Source organism: Myotis lucifugus, unplaced genomic scaffold, assembly GCF_000147115.1.
Source record: "Myotis lucifugus unplaced genomic scaffold, Myoluc2.0 scaffold_0, whole genome shotgun sequence".
Classification (NCBI taxonomy): Eukaryota; Metazoa; Chordata; class Mammalia; order Chiroptera; family Vespertilionidae; genus Myotis; species Myotis lucifugus.
The window spans coordinates 31,110,376-31,133,042 of NW_005871048.1; the positions used below are offsets into that span (position 1 = coordinate 31,110,376).

A 22,667-nucleotide genomic window follows, 5' to 3' on the forward strand; every position below is an offset into this window, starting at 1 on the left:
GGAAGGAAGAAAGGAAGGGAGGGAGGGAGGGAGGGAGGGAGGGAGGGAGGGAAGGAAAGGAAGAAAGAAGGAAAGAAAAGGAAGGAAAGAAGGAAAGGAAAGAAGGAAAGGAGGGAAGGAAGGAAGGAAGGAAGGAAGGAAGGAAGGAGGGAGGGAGGGAGGGAGGGAGGGAGGGAGGGAGGGAGGGAGGGAGGGAGGGAGGGAAGGAAGGAAGGAAGGAAGGAGGGAAGGAGAAAAGGAAAGGAGAAAGGAAAAAGGAAAGGAGAAAGGAAAGGAGAAAGGAGAAAGGAAAGGAGAAAGGAGAAAGGAGAAAGGAAAGGAGAAAGGAGAAAGGAAAGGAGAAAGGAGAAAGGAAAGGAGAAAGGAGAAAGGAGAAAGGAAAGGAGAAAGGAGAAAGGAAAGGAGAAAGGAGAAAGGAGAAAGGAAAGGAGAAAGGAGAAAGGAAAGGAGAAAGGAAAGGAGAAAGGAAAGGAAAGGAAAGGAAAGGAAAGGAAAGGAAAGGAAATGCAGTATGATAAAAGAAAATGATTTAATGTAATCAATAAAACAAGACTTACTCAAAGACAAACTCTTCTGACCATACAGGGTTTTGGCCTTCCCTTGCATGAGTTTTTGCTACCTGGACACTGTTCAGGTAGATGTTGCAATATGGATTAGTAAAATGTTTTATTGGGAGTTTATGGGCTTCTTCAATATGTAAAACAAGGCTGCTGACCTAAAGAAAGCACAAAAATTGTTACACCAGATTTCAAATATTATGCGTTAAGTTTCTAAAGCAATTACTATAAGTGTAATTTTGTTTTACAAGTTATTCCTCTAATTATATTCTTGCAGAAAGTGAAATATACCTTTTAATATAAAACCATGGTTCAGAGAAAAGGAAAAGGATTCTTTATTAACATAAGTAAACTGTCACAACTCAAATCAAAATCCTATTTGTTACATAATGCTCATCTGAAAGATTTAATTTCTAAAAGAATTCCACAGCTATAAAGTATTTTTAAAACACACTCTACCTTTTCATTCTACAGAAAAGGAAACAGATCCAAAAAAGAATAGATATTTGTTAGTTTTGATGCCAAAACTTAGACCAGATACCTTCTAGTATCAGGTCTTCCTTTCCCTCCTGCCACCTATTACCTGCATTAGGCAAGTTGCTTCTCTGAGCCTCACCTTCCTCAGACATAAAATTACAACAAAGTTTACACTGCAAGTTGCTGTAAAGATTCAAATCAAAATAATATGTGTAAAGCACATAGTAAGTACCTGACATAAGGAGGGTTTCAAGAGCTATTAGCTATAGCATATTATATTATACCTATAAATGATAATTTCATGGCTAAAATTTCACACAAGACAATCTGTAAAAATTCAACACGCTTTTCCATTGCTTACAAAATGTTAACATATGTTTTGAGAGCACATAGTGATTATGTGTATAAATTTCCTTGGGGAGTCAGTCTGTTGGAACAGGGGATGATATAAACTAGTAATCTAAATATTAATATCCATTTCCAATAGAACAATATGTTCAAATCATCAAGCTTATTGGAAAATTCCTACAAATAAAACAAGAGTCACTTTGGTCAATAAACACTGTACTAAAATCACCCCAAAAATCAAGAATGTTAAAATTTCTTGATATTTAACCAATTATCTAGGGATAACTATAAAGAAAAAAGCAAAAGAAACGGAGGATATAAAGTTGACTTTATACACTTTGAAAGAAAGAGCCTAGCCTAACTCTCTATGAATGAACACACAGGACATGTTAATGTTTCAAGTAAGATAGTATAGGATACTACCTAAGAGTTATGAAATAACATTTCAAAAATAAATTCTATAAAATGAAAAACCCAAAAAATTATTGGGATTAGTAATTCAAGGAAGATGATTTTTTTCAGTAAGTACTTTTAGTTCCACATTTTTGAAACAGGCATTTTTAAGGAAAAAAGAAAATAAAAGTGCCCAACAGAATAGTTTCTGTTACTGTTGGTTTGGTATTTTTATTTTGAGTGGAGGGGAAAAAAACACCCTTGATAATGTATTTAAAAGATGCCATTATATGCCCTGCAGGTATATAAAGAACATTCTCTTTCGTAAAGAAATAACTATTTCTCCTGCTACTGAAGCAAGTGGGAGTTTTAAATTGCCTGACAAAATTAATTTCTCTTAAGAACTCTATAAAGTATCTGAAATACTGCCCCAAACAGTTCATAATGTAATAAAAATAAAGAACAAAGTGATAAAACAAAATGTGACAGTCACAAATCAAAGAAAATTAAGTTTCACCTGACGCAAGCGTTTATTAGATGTCCCTGGACTACTTTTCCGTAAATTGCAAAATGCCTGCAGACCTTTCATCCAATCCTACAAGAAATAACAACAGTTCAAAGAAATATACTGTAGTATAGTTTATTTAATTTTCAATCATCAATTTGTAAATTCAATATTCTTTCCTTCTTAAGATTGCCATTTTTTAAACTCACAGTACTGCAATATGTTTGTACCCCAATAAAGTAAAACAATGATTAAAAAAAGTTTAATTCTGAAAAACTTGTGTTTCTGTAGATTTTCTAAATTAATGTTAAGTGTACAAAGAAGGGTACATTAATTAGCCAAAATTTTTTTGAATAGGTAAGCTGTTACACTTGAAATACCTAAAGCAGAATTTACTTGACATATTTTATGAAAGGAGGGCTGACTGCAAAACCAGTGGATAATGTGATGACTAATTTGATGACAAGCATTTTAATCTTCTACATCAGACTATGATATAAGTAGAAATGTATAAGGGTATCTGGGTTATATATGTGTTTGAAATATAACATTAGATTTTAAAATGTTCACCCGAATATTCAAATTAAATTGTAGCTACCTTTAAAAATATTTAACCTATCTAGTGCTCTGGAGAGAGTGAAATTTTACATTTATCAAAAATAAATCTAAATATTTCACTTTCAAGTACATGTCTCTAGAAAGCTCTATATACCATTGCTTTACTCAATTATTTCTTTAATTTGTAGGCTATTTCAATGAACCTGAACTTTGTCAATGTTTAGAGAACATCTTTATAGTAGAGCAAATTAAGATCAAATCAATTATTACAGCTTTTAGGAATAGATGAGAGGCCAAGCCAGCATGGCTCAGTAGTTGAGAGTTGACCTATGAACCAGGAGGTCACAGTATGATTCCCAGTCAGGGCATATGCCCGGGTTGCAGGATTGATCCTTAGTGTGGGGCATGCAGAAGGCAGCCAATCAATGATTTTCTCTCATCATTGATGTTTCTATCTATCTCTCCCTCTCCCTTCCTCTCTGAAATCAATTTTTTAAAAAGAAATAGCAGAAAGTAACCAGAAGAGAGCCACCAAAGTAATGAAAATTGGAAATACCAGTGGTATTTTGGACACTAGTATTTGGAAATATAGAATATAGAAAAAGTATACAGAAATGCAATAATAAAATGTTCTATTCATACAGCTCGGTGAGACATGCAAAACATACTGAAATATCAAGGTATGTAACACATCTTTATTTAGAAAGAGGACATGGTAAAATAACTAGAAGATGGGATAGTAAAGTTTAAATTTCTTTCCCAATTCAATTTCTAATATTTAAAAAAAGGTTACCAAATGTTTTGAGCCCCACTTTTTCATCTACATTTAATAAAAAATTAGGGATATATACATATAAAATGTTTTTGTGTTATATGCTGAATATTTGAGATATCCTGCAAAGATTTGAAATATGACTTGATTATGAATCATAAAACAATGGTTCATTTATCAAGTTATTCTAGAGTCTAAGATATTTTCATCATAATTTATTAATGGATATTTTCATAAATTATGAAAGCATCCACAGCATCTGCCTCAAATCCAGTGCTGGCAAATTATCTTCTATTTCCAACAAAGTTGCTTACAAAGTAGTTGCTTTCTTTGACCTCTTAACCACCTTCAAGTTCCTTCCATAGAATATAAGCAGAAATATAGCCATATTTTCACAAAATACCACTAAAAAACAGGAAATATGATTCAAAAAACTCAAAATATCTTAAAAGGAAATTTTTAAAAAACATTATTTCTTCATAATATTAGTTATATACTAATGGTTTTTAGAAAGGCATTGCACATAGATCATTGGCTAGTCCAGAAAGCAGACATTATAGTTAAGACTTATAGAAAATTCCTAAAATAGTTTTCTTTCTGATGACCGAACTTCTGTTTTTGGATATGGAATTCAACCAGTGAAAAATAACAACACTTGTGAGCAAAACTAACTGGCTTACCTTCTGATTGTACTGAGAATATCTATAACCTTTCTGCAGAGAGGATTTTAAATGAGCATTCTCAGTTGGACTCAACATCACAGAATATTTAAAGACCAATTTAAAATGGAGTTTTCATTCATAATAACCCTTCACTGTGTTTTTCTGCATTTCTTTAAAAAAAAAAAAGTTTTATACCTGAAAGTTCTCATTCCTTAAAATAAAAAGATGGTTACATTTCAAACATCCTTTTTATCACAAAACAAAGGCTTGTGAAGTATATAAATTTCTAATCTCTCTCTCTCTCTCTCTCTCTGTATATATATACATATATATATATACACATATATATGAATTAATGTCAACCTTAATTGAAAAATAAATTCAAGAAAACATGGGCTAAATGTTTACACTGAAGAAACAATTAACTTACCTCTGCTTGTTCTGGAGTTTCGCCTGCAAAGTAAAAGATGTAATGTTCTTCACTAAAGTGCTGAACTACTATCTGAAAACAGTTTGGCCTTTAAATACAAACAAAAAAGTTATTAGGCAGCTTAACAAAAAGTACTATTAACTTGAGCTACTTAAAAAAAATCACAATATATTAAATAATTTATATAAAATTAACATAACTCTTAATTTAGAGAAATTCTCCATTGTACCAGGTCATTACTAAAAAGAAAATGTCAGTTGCATATATTTTAGAAAACTTTTTAGACAAAAATTTTTAAAATTTTATTAATCTGTCAAAGTTTAAAAACTTTAAAGCTACTGTATAAATTAATTTTAAAGGACATTAGAAATAGAAAACTTACAAAGGAATTGAAGCAGAAATGTTAGAATTTCACATAGCTATTCTAAACACTTTTTAAAAGCAAATAAAATGTTACTAAATGTATTGATTCAGGATGATATAAAATATACATTTATCTGCACTGGAAAAAGACTATAAACATATTTGTAGACCAATATGTTCTTAATGGTTATCTCTCAGTAGATGGGTTGATTTTCATTTTCTTGTTTATAATTTTACTAGTGTCCCGGTGCACGAAGATTCGTGCACTGGGGGTAGGATACCTCAGCCTGACCTGCACCCTCTCCAATCTGGGAGTTTCTGTCTGTCTTTGCAATCATATGAGCGAATTGTCTAAGACCCCCAACCCAGTTTGGTTTGTTGCTCACAGAATAATAGAGGCATTTTTTTTTCTTTGCTTCATTGGTGGAGATTTCCTGGAAGTTTTAGGATATCTTCCCTTTAATTTTTCCTAGACACTCTGATTTTACTTATGTCTCTCACCTTTGCTTTCCCTCCATCCCCCACCACAACAGTAACTTGCTCCAGGCTCACTTTTCTCTAGTGTCTAGGACAGTGGTCGGCAAACTCATTAGTCAACAGAGCCAAATATAAACAGTACTTCTTCAAAATAGACTCGCCCAGGCTGAAAACCGACTTCTGCGCATGGGCCACAAAGTTTCAATCGCACTGTATGTGCGCCCGCATGTGGTATTTTGTGGAAGAGCCACACTTCATGGGGCCAAAAAGCCACATGTGGCTTGCGAGCCGCAGTTTGCCGACCAAGGGTCTAGGAGATCCATCTGCCACCAGAACTACGATTCCCAGCATTCCTGCTGCTCCTCGCACTCTGGGCTTCGACTTCCAGTTCTGGGGCTGCCACCAGAACTACTATTCCCAGAGTTCCTGGTGCTCCCCATGCTCTAGGTTTTCCCTTTCTGCTGTCTCCGTTCCCCGGCCTTCCACTCTGCCACGTCCCCCCAAGCCTCCGGCTTCTCCTGCTCTGCTCTCTGCCCGGCAGCTTGGGAGAGCGACCAAGGGAGCCACATCCCCCCCATGCTGCCGGCTCTCCTGCTTCTGCTCTCCGCCCGGCGCCTGTGTATGCAAATTAATATGCCATCTTTGTCGGGTTAATTTGCATATTTACTCCTGATTGGCTGGTGAGCATAGCAAAGGGACGGTCAATTTACACGCTTCTCTTTTATTATATGGGATGTACTTTCAGTTTTTTACAACTGACAGTTTTCCTCACCTTGTAAATGGAAACATCATCTACTCATGGATATGCTTGTTCTGAGGATTAAATGACCTAACAATGGAGTACAGTAAATACTGGTTTGTGCCCGCCTGTAATATGCACTGTACTATAATTCACTTAACATGTAAATACATTATCAAATAGTTTATATCTTTTCTGAAAATGTCCTCTAACTAAACTTGAAAATGTTTACAAAATGTTTAATAAGGGCCTTCATGTTTTTGAAACTCAATAAATGTTATTTCTATTTCTTGCTTTAACCAAAGATTATATCTTATGTTTTGGTGTTACTAGGTCATAGCAGACTACAAGCTTAAGATTTATTAAAGATAAAAAGAACCATCTTTTCATGCTCTGAGAATATCATAAAATAATGGAAAATGTAACTAAAACATTCTGATTCTGAAAGTGGCTTGTATCAGACTAAACCTCCTAGCTGGATAAAATATAAATAAATAAAAAAACAGCAGTTTGAAGTCACTGAAAAACAATTAAAGCAGCTAAGACTGAGGGGCCAAGATCAGATGAGGTGAGCCTGACATTCTCCACAGCTTTTCCTTACATGGTGTGTGCTGATTCCTACACTGTGTAAGGCGAGAAGCAGAGAAGCTGAGATGCCAAGTAGAATGCAGCAAAGATGCTCAAAAGCAAACGAGCAGTTTCACAGTGCTGAACAGTCAAATGAGCTCAGGACTTTGGAAGAGAAAGCTTTCATTTGAGTCCCCAGCAGAGCTAGGCCTTCAGAATAAGGGCAAACCAGAAATAGAGAGCCTTCACCAGTATTTCCCCTTGGTCCCTGAGAGAATCAAGATGAACTACCCCCTACTCTAAATTTCTGGCAGAACAATAATTTTTTTCTGGAAGCAGTAACATTATCCATAGCTTCCGCAGTTTTTCATACACAATGTCCACCATTTGGTCAAAGTTAAGTAGACATTTCAGGAATCAAGATCAAATGACTGAAAAGCCAAAAGAAAAACAGGACAAAGGAGAAAGACCTATACATAATTAGATATTGAGGTTAGATATGAACTTTCAAATACTGTAATTACAATGTTCAAGAAGATAGATAACAAGAGAATTTTTCCAGCTAACTAGCTCTATAAAAGAAGAATTAAATGGAGATCCTGGCTGGGTAGCCCCGTTGGTTAGAGTGTCATCCAGATATGCTAAGGTCGTGAGTTCTCTCTCGGGTCAGGGAACATATAGGAAGCAATCAATGAATGCATAAGTAAGTGGAACAACCAATTGATCTCTCTCCCTCCTTCCTTCCTCCCTTCCTCTCACTCTAAAATCAATAAAATTAAGACTTCAATAAATGCATTAAATTTTAAAAGAATGAATTAGTGAACTGAAAGACAAATCAGAAAAAAATCCAGCCTAAGTCATAGAGAAGAAAAAATGATGAAAAGCATAGAAAACTATGTAACAGACAAATGGACATAGTAAAAAGATATAATGTGCAGTACAACTCTCAGAAGATGAAAGATAATGTGGAAGACTATTTAGAGAGCTACTGACCAAGAAATTTCTAAAACTGGCAATAGACAACAGGTCTGAGGTTAATGAATAAGTTCTACAAACATTAGGATAAATTTTAAAGGAAAATTACTGTAGGCACATTTTGGTTTAACTGCTGAAAATCTAAGATAAGGAATGAATGTCAAAGCATCCAGAGAAAGGAAAAAGACAGTACCTTGAAGAGAGAGAGGAAAAAGAGAGAGAGATGCATTATCTCTAAAAGAGAAATAAAAATGTTGCAGGGCAGAAAACAATCTTTAAAATGCTGAAAGAACATAATTGCCAACCTCAAATTTAATATCCAGCAAAAAAACCTTAATGAAAATAAATACTGCAACAGTGTAAAGATAAAGATGTAAAAGTTCCCACATATATTTCAATACAATAGCTCTGTATCTTTGAAATGTCTTTAACTTGTGCCCTGAAATGGTTATTTAAAGTAAAACAGTGTAAAAGGGTAAAGAGGGATAAATGGTGACAGAAGAAGACTTGAATTTGGGTGGTGAACACATAAAACTATATACAGATGATATGCTATAGAATTGTACACCTAAAACCTATATAATTTTAGTTACCAATACCACCAAAGTAAATAAAAATTTAAAAAATAGCCCTGGCCAGTTTGGCTCAGTGATTCAGTGTTGGCCTATGGACTGAAGGATACTAGATTTGATCCCAGTCAAGGGCAGGTGCCTTTTGATTCCCAGCCCTGGTGGGGGTGCATGTGGGAGGCAGCCAGTTGATGTGTCTCTCTCACATGGATGTTTCTCTGTGTCTCTCCCCTCCTTTTCACTCTCTAAAAAGCAATGGAAAAATATCATCAGGAGACATTTAAAAACAAAAAAATTTTTAATAAAGTAAAGCAATATTAAGAGTCAGAAGCTTCATATAAAGAAATAGAGGCTAAAAGACCTCTTAATATTGAAAATAATCTGAAAAATTTGTGCAGCTGTGCAATTAGAGTGGGCAGGAAAACAGCCAAATGAGCAATTCCTTCAGAACATTCCTGAACATGCATACCAACACATCTATTACAGAGGGCAGCCTTTAACTTCACATTAGACTGCACCTTAATGCTGAAAGTCCATCAGTGTACTGGATTCTATGCTTGCAAAAAGCAAGAAATGTTCAATGCCTGCCATATATTTGATAACACAACGAAGAAAAAGATAACAGCATTTATCCACAATTCCTCCTTTGTGCTATATGTCCATTTTCTGATACATAATTTGGTATTAACCTATTTTTCACTAGTCCTATTATCTGGTAGAGGTATCTTTTCACTTTCTTGAAATATATGTTACAGATGCTGTTTTCCTTGGCATTCAATTCAGTATTTCTTGGAGTTTCCCAACTATTTTACAGTAAGGCACACACAAATACAGTTGAGATGGTAAACTGGCATACCTCGGGGAAAAAAACACACCACTTTTTAAAATAAGAAACTTGTGTTACTTCCCATGGATATATCTACACAATGGAATACTATGCTGCAGTAAAAAAGAAGGAATTCTTGCCATTTGCAACAGCATGGATTGAACTGGAGAGCATTACGCTAAGTGAAATAAGCCAGTCAGAGAAAGATAAATACCACATGATCTCACTCATTTGCGGAATATAGAAAACAACATAGACTGATGAACAGGGACAGATCCAAAGACAGAGAAACAGCAATCAGACTATCAATCCCCAGAGGGAAAGTAGGGGAGGGTGGGGGTAAGGGGAAAAGATCAACCAAAGGACTTGTATGTGTGCATATAAGCCAAACCAATGGACATGGACAACAGGGGGATGAGAGCGTGAGTGGGGGGAGGGGGAGGTTGGGGGTTAATGGGGGGGATAAGGACACACTTGTAATACCTTAACCAATTAAGAAATTAAAGATTAATATTAAAGAAACTTGTGTTACTTCCCATGGATATAACTTTTCCATAGTAAGTTTAGACTTGGTATCTACATCTACACTAATAAAAGACAAAGATGCTAATTGACCATACCTTCGCTACGCCCACCAGCCCATCAGAAGAGTATGCAAATTAATCCAACAAAGATGGCCGTTAAATTTGCATACTGCAGGTGGGGGAGGCGAAGCCAGCAATCGCCCCAGCCAGAAGCCTGAGGCCTGAGCAGGGGTGGAGCCGGCAATCGCACAGGGCTGGGGGTCCCCTGCCCAGGCCTAACATCCCGGCCAGAGGCCTGAGGCCTAAGGGCTGGGCAGGGGCAGAGCCTGCGATCGGAGTGGGCTGGGGGTCCCCTGCCCAGGCCTAATGCTCCTCTGGCCTGGGCATGGGCGGAGCCTATCAGAGCAGGCTGCAGGTCCCCTGCCCAGGCCTAACGCCCTAGCCAGAGGCCTGAGGCCTGGGCAGGGGCCAAGCTGGGGATCGGTGTGAACTACAGAAGAAACACCTTTTCTGACCGCTCATTGGCTAAGCTCCCTGTATGCCACTGGTAATATTCTTAGTAACTTGGGTAATAAGAATCCAAGAAGGTGATATAGGGTTTTTCCACCTCACTCCTGGAGAAAAATACGAAGGTCTGCTGCTGGAGGGGCTAAGAAATATCATATCCTGCCCTAGCCAGTTTGGCTCAGTAGATAATGCCTCGGCGTGCCTACCACAGGGTCTGGGTTCAATTCTGACCAAGGGCGTGTACCTATGTTGCAAGCTCTTCCCTGGCTGGGGCCCAGGTCAGCGCTCATGCAGGAGGCAACCAATCAAAGTGTTCTCTCACTTTGATGTTTCTCTCTGTCTTTCCCTTTCTCTTCCACATTCTCTAAAAATCAATGGAAACATATCCTCAGGTGACGATAAAAAAAAAAAAAATAAAGAAATGTCATATCCTATGGAAGACACATCTTGAAAATGCCTAAAGAAAGTTGTCATTTTTTCATGGTGAAGGGACTGGAGTCCGTGTTGATGAAAACACCTTTGTGGCTGCGGTGACTGGCAGTGGCTACAGCAGCGGGGTGATGGGGCTGGTGCCTTCCCCTGATCAGCCCGGTCGCCTCCCACAAAGGGAGGCCAGACTGCGGCTTAGGCCCACTCCCCAAGGGGAGTAGGGAGCAGGCCTAAACCGTCAGTAGGACATCCCCTGAGGGTTCCCAGTATGTGAGAGGGGGCAGGCTGGGCTGAGGGACCCCCCCCCCCCAGTGCACGAATTTCGTGCACCGAGCCCCTAGTCTATACTAATAAAAGGGTAATATGCTAATTAGACCAGGAGACCAGCCAAAGCGGGCAGTTGGGGGCCATGAGGCCAGCCGGGGAGGGCAGTTGGGGGCGATCAGACCCACCCTTAAAGCTCCTGGTGGTTTTGCTCAAACTTATCCTGTGGGGGGGGGGGGGGGGAAATTGAGGCAGTTGAGGCAAGAAGGCCGGCAGACAGAGTGGTTAGGGGCGATTGGGCAGGCAGGCAGGTGAGCGGTTAGGAGCCACAGGTCCCAGATTACGAGAGGAATGTCCAACTGCCGGTTTACACCGACCGTTGGACATCCCCTGAGGGGTCCCAGATTGGAGAGGGTGCAGGCCGGGCTGAGGGACACCCCACCCCCCACCCCCGTGCATGAATTTCATGCACCGGGCCACTAGTCTATATATATAAAAGCCTAAGCAACTGTTACAACTGGACAACCAGCAGATAGCTATGACACACCCTGACCACCAGGGGGCAGCTGCTCAATGCAGGAGTGCACTCCCACAGCTAACCTCCCACAGTCAGCCAACCTCCCGCAGTCCCTCCTCCCGGCCGGCTGACCCCCATCAGGACTGGGTGAGATGGCCCCAATTGGCCCCGATTGCCGGCCAGGCCAAGGGACCCCACCCATGCATGAATTCATGTATTGGGCCTCTAGTCATTAAATAAAATTCTTGACCCAGACTTTTACAAATGTCTTCAAATTCTTGAGTCACTTTCAACAAAAAACTGCACAATAAGCAAGTGATGATCTGGTAGCAAATGGTAAATGTGTATTTACTGCTTTACACTACCTGACAGAAACACCTTTCTTAATATCATTAACCAGAATAGGAATAATTCTGTCTTTTAAAATTGCATTTAAAAGATCTGATCTTTCAACTCCAGAAGGTCTTTTCTGTAATTGGCAAATCTAACGTTGACCTTTCTTTTGATACTACAAACGGGTTTTCAATCCAGTTGCATGTTAATATAAAGTTCATCAAAATAATGGTAAAGCTTTTCCTCAAACTATATAGCAGTTGCTTTATTGATCTTAATAATTCTTTAAGATTCATATTATTCAAATTTTAAGTATTACTAGTTAAGCATTTTTAACCTCACTTTTCCAAAGTTGAATTTCTGCTTTGAATCCAAAAACTTTCAGAACATGTTAGTATCTTTTTGTGCTGTACTTCCAACTTGAGGAAGTTTACCCATTCTTCAATAAATCTGCAAAGTGAGAATCACTCATCAAAGTTTTCTTTTTCTAGATCATAAACTTTAGATCAGCGGTCGCCAACCAGTAGTCCGTGAGGTCTGAAAGGTTGGCGACCGCTGCTTTAGATAGCTTATATACTTTGGTATCAAACAGGACAGTGGTATACTGATCCCATTTCTTCCCATAAAACTAAAAACATGCAGCTAAAGCGCATGGATTTTATTAGGTTCTATGTAAAAATATTATTTCATATGGAATTCAGGTATACAAACTATTACATATCAGAGCATCTCTGTTTTGCTTATTTTCCAGAATAATTTTTGATGTAAATCCTTTAAATATTCCTATCATGAAGCCTCATCATCAATTAGAAACTTAAAATACTATTTCCATAATATCTTCCTAGTTTCTTTGAATGACCAATAATTTACTTCCAAGTCTGCAGTGAAAATGTATTCTCTGTACCTTTCGACTCATTAATTCATTTACTGACAATCCTAATCAGAACACAATCTATTAGCATTTGCAAGTGGTATCTCTCCTAGTTCTTTTGCTTTTTGGTCAGAAACACAGAGGTGGCAGTTTTCATGCAGACTGATAAAACAAGCAGTTCTCCAGCTCTATGAAGCATATTTGGCTTTAGCTTTCGCTTTAGCTGTAATTGCATGATCTCTTAACAAGTGTTAAGCGGATACTGCAGGAACAGATATATGAGAGGAGAGGATTAGGGGAAGGGAGGAGAGAGAGACTGGTGTTTTTGAAGCTCACAGTTCTTTAGCAGTATGGTGCCAGCACAATGTACTTGGCACCGATGATTTATTCAGTAACTTTTATGCAATATTTAAGCTGAGGAAGACAATATTTATTGGACTTTAACTATCTAAATTCTATACGTTTCTTATTAAGTGGCCTAATTAATGGGTTGGATTTTTAAAATTAAGACTATTATTTCTATCTTGTGAATTTAACGATTTGCCAGTTTTAAGCACAAAATTGCCTTTATGGTATGGTGGGAAAATAAATATTTGTACATTAAAGTCAATCATAACATAACATAATGAAAAAATATATAAATTAGTTATGTTTTTCAAGAAAGCCCTCATATTTTACAGTAATGCAATTTTAACTTCTGTGTTAACAGAAAAAATGTATAAAAAACAAAATGAAACTAAATTTTACACATGAACATAAAAAGTTAACTTCATTGATGATCAACAAAAAACAGTGAATAAAATAATATTCAGAGCATCTGGGTGATACAATAAGCAAGTCAGAGAGAAGTACTGAGGTATGGCCTCTATAGAGAACTTTCTGCCTACAGTGTTATGTACCAATTCTTTTGCCACAATAAAACAATGAATTTCAAGTTTATAGAACCATATAACTTCAAGTGTTATAATTTTTACAACCACTAATATTTTAAGAACAGCTATAACTTATTCATGACATACTGAAGCTCTGCCTTACTTAAATGGATTCATACTTATCCTTCAATAGCTTAAACCACCTATTTCATATTACTCATCTCAATAAGCTAAGTCTCCAAATTCTCTTCCCTCCTGCAACTAATGATAACACAAATAAGCTATAGTGTGACTATTTCCCTGACATCCATTTCATATCCCATAGAACAAAACATCTTCACTGTTTGGGTGGGATGACCTCCAGTAGTAGGGCTGGGCACTCAATGGTCTCCCATTCTTTTGCTACCTCAGGTAACCCAAGACTAGAAACTGTCAGAAGTGGCTCAATCCTATTCTCTGGATTTTCAATAGATCTGGAGGGAATGCTCACTCCTTTCTCTGATATTATTTGTCACCTTGGTACCATGAAGGAAGCTGCTCTGTGAGAAAGAATCCAGCACACACAAAGGAAGGCAAAGCAGAAAGCTGAAAGGGAGCCAGATGTCTTACCAAAACTGTTTTCCTTGTGTTTTTTTTTTTGTTTTGTTTACTTTTTGGAAGAGCTATTTTTATGGGATATTATGAAGTGTTTAGAAAAAAGGGGGGAGGGTATCAAAGTCAAATAAATTAGTGAAATACTTAATATTCTACTCCACTTTTAATGATTCACATTATAAACACTAGCTGAGACTCCAAAAAGCCCTGCTGTAGGGAAACTATTCAGTTCAGCATTTCACAAAGCTATTTTAACCATTTAAAACAACTATCAAAAAAAAATTTAAAAAATACAAAAACAAAAAACAAAACAAAAAGAAAACTGACTATCTCTTAAACTCATAAATAACACTACTGTGATCTCCAAAACAATATGGAAAAAAGAAATGACGAATTGTCACTCTATAGGTATTTCTCATGTAGTTTTACCAATTTAGTTAGTATAAAACTAGAAACATTTTGTATTAATTGCTTTGTGTTTTATTAATCATAACAGTAAGTAATAAAAATGGTAAATATATCTAAAAAGATTCTAAAATAGATTACTGATAATAACAGATGATGGAAGGTAAAGAAAGGCTCTTGTACTTGAGCAAAAAAACTAGATGTAATCAACAGCTGGATTTGCCTTGTTATGTTCAGGATTTAGCTGTAGTGTATACATTTTATATATTTTTCTAAACTTTAAAATTAGGGTAAGAAAAATGTTTTATTATCAAATCTGAGATATTCTCCTACCAAAACAATTATTTTTATATTACAACTAGGGGCCCGGTGCATGAAATTTGTTCAGGCGGTGGGGGTGGGGAGGGGGTTCCTTAGCCCAACCTGCATCCTCTCCAATCTGGGAGCCCTCAGGGGAGCCCTCTCCAATCCAGGAGTTTCTGTTTTTGCAATCATATGAGCGAATTGTCTGAGACCCCAACCCAGTTTGTTTGGTGCTCAGAGAATAATAGAGGCATTTTTTTTTCTTTGCTCCAATGGTGGAGATTTCCTAGAAGTTGCAAGATATCTTCCTTTGAACTTTTCCTTGACACTCTGACTTTACTTATGTCTCTCACCTTTGCTTTCTCTCCATCCCCCACCTGCAACAGTAACTTGCTCCAGGCTCACTTTGCTCGAGTGTCTAGGAGATCCAGGGGCTGCCACCAGAACTACGATTCCCAGAATTCCTGGTGCTCCCCACACTCTGGGCTTCCACCCCCCCCCAAGCCACCCGCTCTCAGTCCGCTCTCCCAAGCCGCTAAACCGCCCGCTCTCCGTCCGCTCTCCCACTCTGCCAAGCCCCCCAAGCCGCCTGCTCTCCCACCCCAACCCCAGCCACTCGGCACCTGCGTGCATTGCGCACTGCCCACAAGCCCACCATCTTTGTCAGGTTAATTTGCATAATTTGATTGGCTGTGGGCATTGCGGAGGGTGGTCAATTTACATATTTGTCTATTATTAGTGTAGACTAGAGGCCTGTTGCACGAAAAGATTCGTGCAATAGGCCTTCTCTTCCCCTGGCTGCCTGCACAGGTTTTCCTTTGGCACCAGGGACCCAGGCCTTCACTCCAGTCAGAGCCACCTTCAAGCCTTTGCTGCTCCGGCCGGAGCCGCCTTCAGTCTTCGCTCTGCCGCTTCCCGCCTACATATGCAAATTAACCGCCAGATGGCGGTTAATTTGCATATCTCGCTGATTAGCCAATGGAAAGCGTAGCGAAGGTATGGTCAATTACCCTGTTTGTCTATTATTAGATAGGATTGTTTCTCAATGTCAAATTACTTAGAAACACGCCTATCAAGTTATAGTACAAATGAATATACACCTACTACTATCAGATGCACTAAGTTAACAGAGAATGTGATAAAATAGGGGGAAAATAACAAGACTCAGAGTAAGTCACTCAAAAGATTGGTGATAGGGACCGAGAAGAAACATGCTATACACAGGTCAAGTCTTACTATAGGAAATGTCGTTCCAAAGTTCTACCTAATACAGTGGAGTAGAATTTTATGCACAGATTAGTCTAAAGTAAGGAAGGAAGACAAAAATTACCCTAGAAAGTAAATCTGACATTTTCGGATGATTTTAAGGCTCTCAAAATTGGTTTTCTATTATTTGAAATAATCTGAACACACCCACTATTTTTATTAATAAAACAGTTACAAAAGAAACAGGAAACCAATTTCTTACCTGTCAAAGAGACTGTCATGAACAACATAGACAGAACATACACTGAGATCTATTAATCCTTTTGGTTTTGTAGCTCGTTTTTCACTCTCAAAATAAATAAGTTGGGCATCACTGCCCTCTAAAATAAAATATAAATTTTTCCACCGTTTTCCTTTGCCTGTTAGAAAAATAAAAGCTCCCTTAGCCAAATGATAAATGATGAAGTCATATATATTAAAATCATAAAAATTATCATTACTGAAAAGAAAATATTTTAATTTATATTCCAAAGCTTAAATAACATACTAATCCTTAGAAAATGAGAAAATGTTTATAATTTATCTGTAGAAAACTGAATATTGTTATATTGCTTCTTTTTTAATGAATCAGAGTAAATGACAAGGGCATCTAAACTATATTTTTGGAAATTTCATTATGATAAACTCTTCAAAATTTTTTATTTAGGAGTAATTTTTTTCAGTCATAAAAACACACACAACAACAATTAAAAATAAAACTCTTCCAGTAACCATGTGCCCTTCCAACCCCCTAACATTTCTCAATGTCAGATTGAGGCCAATCTATAAAATAAAATAATACCATGAATACGCCAAGTTTCTCTTTAAAAAAATGGGGTGGGGGTGGTGTTATGAGGTAAGAACGAGGCAAAGAATCAAATGCCTAGCACTGGAACTGACCTCAGAACTTAAAGACATAATTGGAAATACATAAGCTGTTTCCTAAAACTTTAAAAGCTCTCTAATCAAGGGTCAATTACTAATAATTCAGGTCAAAACAACTTATTAGGTAACATATCTCAATGTAAGCACAATGTTTCTATTGTAAATAATAAAATACTGAAATTGAATCTTTAGTCTTAAGGTTTACACTTACCCTTTTTTAGAAGATAACCTTTTTTAACAATATTTTTATAAAAGGCATCTTTTGTTTTTCGACGAATTGTATTATATATTTCTTTTCCATCCACTGTATCATTGAGTACTTGTTCTTGATCCTGAGTTTTTAAAAGTATTAAAATTGTTTCATGAATTCTTGATTGAAATTAAATAAAATATACTCAACTACAAATTAAAAACCAGATTATGTGTCTATCTAGACATTAAGAAAATATTTTAAGTACTAAAATCTAAATGATTATAACACATATATTAAGAGGTCATTTGCTTTCCAAAGAAATTCTCAAAAAGGTTTCTTTACCATTTCTCAAAAACAGACAACTAATTACCTATTTTCAAAAATACAGTATCTAAAATGTATTTTCAAAAATACAGTTCAAAATCCCTTTATCCCTGGTTTTGCTTTCTATGTTTTCCAATTACCTGCAGTCATTCACTGTTCAGAAATATTGAATGGAAAATTCCAGAAATGAAACAATTTATAAGTTTAAATTGCATGCTATTTTGAGTACTGTGATGAAATCCCGCCTAGGACATATATCATCCCTTTTTCCAGTGATCCATGCTATATCTGCTTCTTGCCCATGAGCCATCTCAGATCAACTGTTGAGGTATCACAGTGCTTGTTTTCAAGTAACCCTTCTAGTAGCCTAACACTAAGTTACAACGCCTATGTCATTTACCTCACTTCATCTCATCACGTAGACACTGTAGCATCTCACATTATCACAAGAAAGGTGAGTACTGTACAATAAAATATTTTGAGAGAGACCAAATTCACATAACTTTTATTAAAATACTAGAGGCCCGGTGCACAAATTCATGCACGGGTGGGGTCCGGCTGTCTGCCCCGATCGGGGCAATCAGGGCCGGGGCAGTGGGAGTGGCTGAGGGCAGTTTGGGGGGCCTAAACAGGGCCCCAATTGGGATTGTTGGCTGCCACAGTGCACATCATAGCGACCAGTCATTTCGGTCGCTTGGCTTTTATATATATACTAGAGGCCCGGTGCACAAAAATTTGTGCACTCGGGGGGGGGGGGGGGTCGCTCAGCCCGGCCTGGGCCCTCTCGCAGTCTGGGACCCCTCAGGGGATGAGCACCTGCTGGCTTAGGCCCGCTCCCTGGGGGACTGGGCCTAAAATGGCAATCAGACATCCCTCTGGCAGCCCGGCAGCCCTTGGGGGATGTCCACTTGCCAGCGGGGAGCAGGCCTAAACTGCAGTCAGACATCCCTCTGGCAGCCCGGCAGCCCTCGGGGGATGTCCACTTGCCAGCGGGGAGCAGGCCTAAACTGCAGTCGGATATCCTTAGCGCTGCTGAGGAGGCAGGAGAGGCTCCCACCATCACCGCTGTACTGGCATCCATCAGCCTGGCTTGTGGCTGAGCAGAGCTCCCCCCATGTGAAAGCCCCCTGACCACCGGAGGGCAGCTCTGCATTAAGTGTCTGCCCCCTGGTGGTCAGTGTGTGTCATAATGACCAGTCATTCCCAGGCCTTCTGCTGTTAGGGTCAGTTTGCATATTACCCTTTTACTATATAGGATAGACGCCTGGTGCACGGGTGCGGGCCAGCTGTTTTGCCCTGAAGGGTGTCCCGGATCAGAATGGGGGTCCCGCTTGGGTGCCTGGCCAGCCTGGATGAGCGGATGATGGCTGTTTGCAGCTGGTCACACCCCCTTCAGGGTGGGGATCCGACTGGGGTGCCTGGCCAGTCTGGGTGAGGGGCTGAGGGCCATTTTCAGGCTGGCGGGTGACTGAAGTTCCCAACCTCTCCTTTTTTTCTTTTTTTTTTTTTTTTTTACTCTGGGATTTATTTACCTTCTATGGCTGTCACTGGAACTGAGAGCTGGCTTTAGCTCTAAGGCTCGGCTCCAGCTCTGAGACCTCTGCTGCTGAAAGCAGGTATCTGGGTTTGTTTGGCTTCTATAATTGAAACACTGTTGCAGCTCCAGCTCCGAGGCCGGCTGGCTGAAAGCAAGTTTCTGGTGTTTGTTTAGCTTCTATAATTGCAACATTGTTTCTTAAAGTGCAGCGGCAGGCAGGGAACCTTGGCTTCCTCCATCACTGGAGCAAGCAAGCCTCCTATTCGCTTCAGCTGCCTGGCTGCCGGCCGTCATCTTGGTTGGCAGTTAATTTGCATATCACCCTGATTAGCCAATGGGAAGCGTGTCGGAGGTACGGTTAATTACCATGTTTGTCTATTATTAGACTAGAGGCCTGGTGCACAAAAATTTGTGCACTCGGGGGCGGGGGGGCGGTCCCTCAGCCCGGCCTGTGCCCTCTCGCAGTCTGGGACCCCTCGGGAGATAACAACCTGCTGGCTTAGGCCTGCTCCGGGGTGGCAGAGGGCACGCCCAACCCCTAAGTGCAGCCCCTGGTCGGGCTCAGAGCAGGGCTGATTGGGGAGTTGGGGCGCCGCCCCCCGTCATGCACACAGCAGGGCGGATCGGGAGGTTGCGATGCCACCCTCAGTCACGCTCAGGGTAGGGCCGATTGGGGGGTTGGGGCACTGCCCCCGTCACACTCAAGGCAGGGTCGATGGGGAGGTTGCGGCGCCACCCCGTCACGCACAGAGCAGGGCCGATCAGGGGGTTGGGGCACTGCCCCCTATCAGGCACAGAGCAGGGCCCATCAGGGGGGTTGGGGCTCCGTACCATCACGCACAGAGCAAGGTCGATCAGGGGGTTGGGGAGCTCCCCCCTATCAGGCACAGAGAAGGGCTGATCAGGGGGTTGGGGCGCTGCACCCTGTCACACACAGAGCAAGGCCGATCAGGGGGCTGGGGTGCTCCCCCCTATCAGGCACAGAGCAGGGCCGATCAGGTGAAGGGGCGCCTTCCCCTGTCAGGAACAGAGCAAGGCGGATAGGGAGGTTGTGGGCCCGCCCCCTGTCACACACAGAGCGATCTGGGGGTTTGGGGCATTGCCCCCTGTCACGCTGCTCAGAGGCCCAGGAGTCTTCGAAGGCTCATCTGATCCAAGTGCTGGGAGGGCCTCGCGGCTCCGCTTGACACAGGGGCAGTGAGGCCTCGCTGCTCTGCTGATCCCGGTGCTGGGAGGCATATTACCCTTTTACTATATAGGATAGAGGCCTGGTGCACAGGTGGGGGCCGGCTGGTTTGCCCTGAAGGGTGTCCCGGATCAGGATGGGGGTCCCGCTTGGGTGCCTGGCCAGCCAGGATGAGGGGATGAGGCTGTTTGCAGCTGGTCACACCCCCTTCAGGGTGGGGGTCCCCACTGGGGTGCCTGGCCAGTCTGGGTGAGGGGCTGAGGGCCATTTTCAGGCTGGCGGGTGACTGAAGCTCCCAACCGCTCCTTTTTCCTTTTTTTTTTTTTTTATTCTGGAGTTTATTTACCTTCTATGGCTGTCACTGGAACTGAGAGCCGGCTCCAGCTTGAGACCTCGGCTGCTGAAAGCAGGGATCTGTGTTTGTTTGGGTTCTATAATTGAAACATTGCTTCAGTCCTGCTCTCTCCAGCTCTGACGGCTGAAAGCAGGTTTCTGGAGTTTGTTTAGCTTCTATACTTGTAACAATGTTTCTTAGAGAGCAGCTCAGAGGCCAGCAAGGCAGGCGGGGAACATTGGCTTCCTCCGTCACTGGAGCAAGCAAGCCTCCTGTTCACTTCAAGCTGCCTGGCTGCCATCTTGGTTGGCAGTTAATTTGCATATTGCCCTATTGCCCTGATTAGCCAATGGGAAGGGTAGTGAGAGGTACGGCTAATTACCATGTTTCTCTATTATTAGATAGTCCTAGAGGCCCAGTGCATGAAATTCAGGCACAGGCGGGGGGGGGGGGGTTGTCCCTCAGCCTAGCCTGCACCCTCTCCAATCTGGGACCCCTCGAGGGATGTCTGACTGCCCGTTTAGGCCCGATCCCTAAACGGGCAGTCGGACATCACTCTCACAATCCAGGACTGCTGGTTCCCAACTGCTCACCTTCCTGCCTGCCTGCCTGATCGCCCCTAACCACTCCCCTGCCAACCTGATTACATTACCCCTAACTGCTCCCCTGCCGGCCCGGTCACCCCTAACTGCCCTCCTTGCCCAGCGTGGTCGTTCCCAAACTGCCTTCCCCCGCCCGTCCATCTTGTGTGTTGGAGTGATGGTCAATTTGCATATTACCTCTTTATTATATAGGACTAGAGGCCCAGGACATGAAAATTCATGCACTGTAGGGATGTTGTCCCTCAGCCTGGTCTGCCCCCTGTCACAGTCTGGGAGCCCTCAGGGGCGGGAAGCAACCTGGCGATCAGGGGAAGGCAATGCCCCATCACACCTCTGCTGCTGCCACTGTCGGCAGCGCAAGCCTCGGGCGGCCCTGGTTACCTGAGCCTCGGCTGGCCCTGGGTGGTTGGGGGGCTGAGGGGACTGGGGGACTCTGGAGGCAAGCGCCCCGGCAAGGCTGAGGGGACTGGGCACCGCCATCTTGTGGCTGTGGGCACTGCCATCTTTGAGGGCAGGGCAATTAGCATATTCCCTTCTTACTGGCTGTGGGCACCGCCATTTTGAGGGCTGGGCAGTCAATTAGCATAGTCCCTCCTTATTGGCTGTGGGCGCCACCATCTTTGCGACAGTGGCCAATTAGCATATTCCCTCTTTAATAGATAGGATAATGTTTCAATTGTTCTATTTTATTAGTTATTGTTGTTAATCTCTTACTGTACCTAATTTATAAACTAAACTTTATGATAGGTATGTATGTGTAGGAAAAAATAGTAGGGTTTGGTACTATCTACAGCAGTGGTTCTCAACCTTCCTAATGCTGCAACCCTTTAATACAGTTCCTCATGTTGTGGTGACCCCCAATTTCATTGTTACAAATTGAACATAATTAAAGCATAGCGATTAATCACAAAAACAATATGTAATTTTATATGTGTTTTCCGATGGTCTTAGGCAACCCCTGTGAAAGGGTCGTTCGACCTCCAAAGGGGTCTCGACCCACAGGTTGAGTACCGCTGATCTGCAGTTTCAGGTATCCATTGGGGGGACTTGGAATATATTACCCTTGGATAAGAGGGGACTACTGTACAGTCGGTTTTGTTGTATTTTATAGCAAGTGACATTTTATAAACTTAAATCTGTCCCAACATAATGAAAAATTAGGAACCAATTTAAGCATAAAGCAAAGTCCTGTTTGCTTATGTACAGATACATTTGTGAGATACACTCGGTAAATGCAGAAAACTGCAACCAGCTGATTGAAATACGGGGGAATATTCAAAACATAATTCAGATCCCCTCAGTGCCCCGAGTGTTATATGCCATACTCATCTACCCACATCTGGTGTTATAATGCCATCTATTTCAGATAATCCTCTTCTTTCCACCTCATAGTATTCAAAACCCTTCCAATGGTGACTTCCACAAGTAAACCTGATCTTTTTCAAGGTAAAATGCCGTATTTATTGTAGTGTTCATTTATTAACTACTTAATATGTGTAAAAACTAGGATAGATTTTTATTAGG

At 40.7% G+C, this 22,667-nt stretch overlaps 1 protein-coding gene across 1 annotated transcript in view; it reads right to left on the bottom strand.

Annotated features, from left to right (window-relative positions):
* RASA1 (RAS p21 protein activator 1) overlaps positions 1-22,667 on the bottom strand; it is a 123,340-nt gene that overhangs the window by 18,925 nt on the left and 81,748 nt on the right. The window contains exons 11-15 of the mRNA XM_023752301.1: positions 17,179-17,299; positions 16,306-16,462; positions 4,703-4,790; positions 2,293-2,370; positions 558-715 (exon numbers count right to left, since the gene is read on the bottom strand). Coding sequence (XP_023608069.1) covers positions 558-715; positions 2,293-2,370; positions 4,703-4,790; positions 16,306-16,462; positions 17,179-17,299 — 602 coding nt within the window. The remainder of the gene's footprint in view (positions 1-557; positions 716-2,292; positions 2,371-4,702; positions 4,791-16,305; positions 16,463-17,178; positions 17,300-22,667) is intronic.